We start from the raw sequence: 5,505 nt of genomic DNA, 5'->3' as shown, positions 1-5,505 counted from the left end.
TTACATATAAGATGTATCCATCAATACATTAACTGAGATGTAAATGTAGTAGGAAAAAAAAAGGCAACATTTGTATCTGAGATACAGTGGAGTACAAATACTTTGCATGGTGAATTGTATTTAGGTTGACTTAAATAGCTCACTTTGGCAGCACTTGTGACCTCACCATTTCATCTTCTGCTGATGAAATGAGAGTGGACGGATTTAGTTGAACAGAGAGAGAGAGAGAGAGAGAGAGAGAGGAGGGGAAATGAAGAGAGAAAGGGAGGAGGGGCGATGCTCTTACTACAGTGTGTGTGTGCTGAGGAGGCTGTCAGTGAGGATAGTGATACAAAGGATGCTGAATGCTGAAGCTGTGCTGTTGGCATTATACCTTGTGTCACACTGAAGCAGCCTGCTCCTGGCAGAAAAAAAGAACAACACAACATCTGTCTGAACACCTCAGGTAAGTCCTCACACCCTCTTTCATTTATTTTAATGAGAAGAAGAAAATGACCTTGGAAAGCTTTTAGTTTAGACTTTTTTTTTTCATTTTTGTTTCTTTTACTTCTTCCTTGCTTCACTGCTACCTCTGAATTTTGCATAGTCTCTGGTTTACTTTAAATGTTTTTCAAGCAGTCTTTAAAAAATGAGTGCTAACTCAAAACACTTAAATTTAGATATTTTCCTAAAAGCTCTGATTTTTTTCTTTTAAATAATAAAAGAATGTAAAAGCTCTGACACCAGTTTATAAGTTTAGAAAATTCTTTATCCATATTAGCATATTTTGGATTCATTTTAATACAGTTATATGACATTACATTAATATAGACATGATAAATATTTCAAAAATATTTCTTTATTTTTTGTATTTTGCATTTGACTAAACAAATTACCTAATGCCTGTACTACAAATTCTTGTTTTTTGCTGGCTGACATTTGACTTGACAATGGTGTAGCTGTGATAAGCTAAAACCAGTCAGTCGGGCTCTGTAATATGTAAAAGCTTAGTAGACAAGCAGTCAAGTGTGTTTTATCCTCTTTTACACTAACTACTCATGACAAGCCTTTCCAGTCATGGTTTACATTAGAGGATGGAAACTGCTTTAAAAATTTTGCTTTAAGGGCGACACTGTTTTTATCTGTTATTTATTATTTTAGTTTAGTGTTGGACAGAGCCGGCATAAATGTTCCACCATTTTTAATGAATTATTATATATGATATATAATATAATAATATATATAATATATAATTATATTATTATATTTGGTATGTTTTTTAGGTGGTAGGGGCTTTCCCTTCAGTCTGTACTCCACTTCAGAATTTTCTTTGAGTGATTTCTGAAACGTTAAACATTTAAACACAGATAATGATCATTTTGATAATGATTATGGTAGACAGCTGCAGCAGTCAATAAAATGACACAGGCACTATAATTCCACACTTCATTGAGTTAATTTACTCTATGTTATCACTATAACCTCTAGATAGTCTCCTATACACTATGGGTGTTAGCTAGCTGTATCATGTTAACTTAGCTGAAGTTACCTATTCTACTGTCTTAGCTAGTTTTCTTATCTTTTAATATTCTTGATACTGTAATGATAAGCTTGAGAAATCAATCTAGAGTTTGCAATAATCTCACAGCAGTTGAGAACTGGGCTGGTTCTGCCATCTATTTGCAGAGGGAATGAACCCACAACTTAGTGTGTAACATGCAGTGACACTGAAGAAGTCAACACTGAGGACACAGAGATGAAAGGAGAGGAGGAAAATTTATGTAAAATTGTGTAAAATTGATAAGCAATACTATAACTTTCTTTAATCTTCGTTCTATTGTCTCTAACAGTTGGGTTTATTCTTTCCCATGCAGCCTATAATCCCTGCTAAAAATCCCTTGAAAAGCCTTGAAATCAGGTGCATTGGCTGCAGTTTGAACAAGATGGATGCCTGTGGATTACAGGGTGCTGATCTCTCAGGTCCTGACTGATGTGGCTAATGTGCTTGAGGAGAAATGGTCAACGTTAGCTCTATACACCCTGACTGCTGAAGTCAGGGGAAAACCATCTTACTGCTTGGCTTTTTTTCTTGCGTCTGTGTTTTTTGGGACATTTCCATTCGATACCTAATTGTCCTGAAAGCTGCTTTTTGCAGTAAAGCAGTTTGGTGATAAAAGAGTTGTCAATATAAGGTCAGTTACAGCCATCTTAACCAGCAATACCTGCTTTTTAATGCTTGCACCTTTAATGCAGTGGAAACATTTTCACTCACTTGTTTTTTTGTATCTACAAACGTAATGTAAGTCAGACATTCTAAACTTTGTTTCACTTTTTGGTCTCCACCATCTATTGAGGGATCTGACAGCAGTTTTGTTTCTCTTTTTTGTGAGCAGTATTTTAAGGAATACAACATTTAGAGTGGTACATCACAGGATTTAAATACTTAAAGACAAACAACAAGACAACACAGAGCTGGTGAAGGAAATAGGGGAGGTGTAAATGTGAGTGGGTGTGGTTAATGTGAGGATGCTCATTTCTGTTCAGTCTGGGATGAATGGAGTGAGGAGGGGGAAAGGTTCAAAGTTCAAGTTTGTTTTATTTATATAGCACATTTATTTACAACAGCAACATTGACCAAAGCGCTGGACAGAAGTACAAAATAACTTATAACTTATTATTACCAAATACCTCTCGTACTGTCTTAAAAAAGAAAAAAAGAAAAGGAGGTGAATATTATCTTCTGTTAATGATCATCGCATATGTATATGTTTTTTCTGTGGTGTGAAAAAGTGTTTGCCTCCTCATAGTGTTTTGCATATTTTTCACACTTATATGTTTCAGATCATCAAACAAATTCTTATTATTAGACAAAGGTAACCTGAGTAAACACAAAATGCATTTTTTAAATGATGAATTCATTGATGAATTCAGAAAAGTTATCCAAGCCTACTGCTCATGTGTGAAAAAGTAATTGCCCCTCTTGTTAAATCATGAATTAACTGTGATTAACCACATGCTTTGGAAAGCTGAGCTCAGTTTCATTAAACACACTCAGGCCTGACCTGCTGAGTCAAGAAATCACTTAAATAGAACATGTCTGACAAAATAAAACAGGCTAAAAGACGTCAAAAAGCAACACTTCATATCACGCTTTAAAGAATACCTGAGAAACAAAGTCACCGACATCTGTCAGTCTGAAAAGGGTTACAAAGATGTTTCTAAGGCTTTGGGACTCTATTGAACCACAGTGAGAGTCATTATACACAAAACAGAAAAAAAGAACAGCAGTGAAGCTTCCAATAAGTGACCAGCCTACCAAAATTACTCCAATGGCACTCAAACCAGGAGGTCACAAAAGAACCCAGAACAACAATAAAGGACTGCAGGCTTCAGATTTCTCAGTTAAGGTCAGAGTTCATGATTCAACAATAAGAAAGAGTAAGAAAGAGTCTGGGCAAAAATGTCATCCATGGGTTCAAGGAGAAAACCAGTCCTGACCAGAAACAACATGAAGGCTCATCTCACATTAGCCAACCCCTCCCCCAAAAAGAGCCAAAAAGATTTGACTCCCACACAGCATTTCAGAAAAGGAACAGCATACCAATAGTAAAATATGGTGATGGTAGTGAGATCTGAGGCTCTTTTGCTGCCTCAGGACCTGGAAGACTTGCTGTGGTAAATCGAACTATGGATTGTGCTGTCTACCAAAACATCTTGAAGAAGAATGGCACTGTTCAGTCTGTTCATGACCTAGTTCTGCAGCAGGACAATGATTCAAAACACACCAGCAAGTCCACCTCTGAATGGGTTAATAAAAACAAAATGAAGACTTTGGACTGGCTTTTTAAGTCCTGGCGGTCCCAACCAGTTATTAGGTTTAGGGGGCAAACACTTTTTCACATAGGGTCATGTAGGTTTGGATTTTTTCCCCCTTCAATAATAAACACTTTCACTTAAAATTGTGTGCATTTTGTGTTTACTAAGATTCTTGAAAAAGTCCTTTTTGACCAGCTTCAGACATTTTTTGTTTAACTTGCATGATACGTAGGATAGTTTCAGTCATGTTTCAGATCACATTACAGCACAGAGACTAGACAACTCTAGAGTTCTGGTCTCTGTACTCATATACAGTGCGTATTCTGACACTGGCTCTGAGTACGGGCTGATAACAATGATGGACTTGCAGTTGTGTTTATTGGTTTTCAGGAACAAGAAGTGACAATATTTGGATGACAGGGTGGACTTGAGCTAAAACTAGCTAGCTTGGTTAGTAAGCAATCCATAAACTATACAGGTGCAACACAGAGACAAAAAATGTAATGCTAATAAGTGCACAAATTTTTCACAGCAAGCCAAAGTATTAGTCAAAGTATTATTTCCTAATAAAGTTAAGATAGATAATAGAGTTAAGTATAAAACTTAAGCATAAAAAATGTGAATGTGGCATGTTGTATAAAGGATTTTGAGTGCTCTAGGAGAGTACAGGCGATCGTAGCTCAAGAGTTGGGAGTTCGTCTTGTAATCGGAAGGTTGCCGGTTCGAGCTTCAGCTCAGACAGTCTTGGTCGTTATGTCCTTGGGCAAGACACTTGACCTGTTGCCTACTGGTGGTGGTCAGAGAGCCCAGTGGCGCCAGTGTCTGGCAGCCTCACCTCTGTCAGTGTGCCCCAGGGCAACTGTGGTTACAATGTGTGTGAATGGGTGGATGACTGAATGTAGTGTAAAGTGCTTTGGGGTCCACAGGGACTAAGTAAAGCGCTATACAAATACAGGCCATTACCATTTAGAGAAGCGCTATATAAGAATCATTCCATTTACCAAAATGGTTTCTTTTACCAGGCTGTATACATGCTTTTTAATGCTATTTTATTTGTGCAGTTTAACATGTGCATCTATGGGGACTGACTTGCTCTTGGAACTGACATCAAATGCCCATTAGAAGAACTGCAGTTTTTGGCACAAAGGCCCCAGAGGTTGCCTTGTGGGTCAGAGAATAAAGGTGCTTTTGCGGATATCTGGAGATATTATAGTTGTTATAATTTAAATATTAAACAATAATACTGACTAACTAAAAAAAATCTTCCACTCTGAGAAGCTTGTATTTCCTAAAATCCAATGCCTCGAGAGCATAAGTATATGTCAACCTGCCTATGAACACAGAAAAATAAACAAACTAAAAAAATAAAACCCTAGTAGGACTACAGAGATGGTAAATAAAAACAAAACTGTTGAGTATTGATACCAGCTGAAATTAATGAAAAGATATGTTTTTGTTATAGTTCCAGCCTTTAATGATAAAATAATTGTAAATTAACCTACCATTAGTAGAGTTCCCTTAGAGTTTGTTGCAACCTGACTTATGATTTCTACATGCAGACATTTTATTGCAAAGTCTAAGAGACAATGTTACAGTTTTACTCTAAAACTGATTACAAGAGAAATGCTGCAGCATTAGCTTATGGCAGAGTATCTAAGACATCTTCATTCTCCAACTTAGGACCTCATCTAATAAATATCAAATGCATTC

General features: G+C 36.7%; 1 protein-coding gene across 3 annotated transcripts in view; it reads left to right on the top strand.

Moving 5' to 3' along the window:
• The first annotated feature begins 317 nt into the window (after positions 1 to 317).
• The window catches only part of rph3aa (rabphilin 3A homolog (mouse), a), a 41,853-nt gene continuing 36,665 nt past the window's right edge, over positions 318 to 5,505 (top strand). For all 3 annotated transcript variants that reach the window (XM_013909040.1, XM_005720033.1, XM_013909039.1), the window contains exon 1: positions 318 to 445. In XM_013909040.1, coding sequence (XP_013764494.1) covers positions 345 to 445 — 101 coding nt within the window. In that variant the 5' untranslated portion in view covers positions 318 to 344. The remainder of the gene's footprint in view (positions 446 to 5,505) is intronic.

This window comes from Pundamilia nyererei, unplaced genomic scaffold (genome assembly GCF_000239375.1).
Source record: "Pundamilia nyererei isolate P.nyererei 1_Seehausen unplaced genomic scaffold, PunNye1.0 scaffold00002, whole genome shotgun sequence".
NCBI lineage: Eukaryota > Metazoa > Chordata > Actinopteri > Cichliformes > Cichlidae > Pundamilia > Pundamilia nyererei.
The sequence above is the reverse complement of the archived record's forward strand: the minus strand, read 5'-3'. Positions and strand labels throughout refer to the sequence as shown.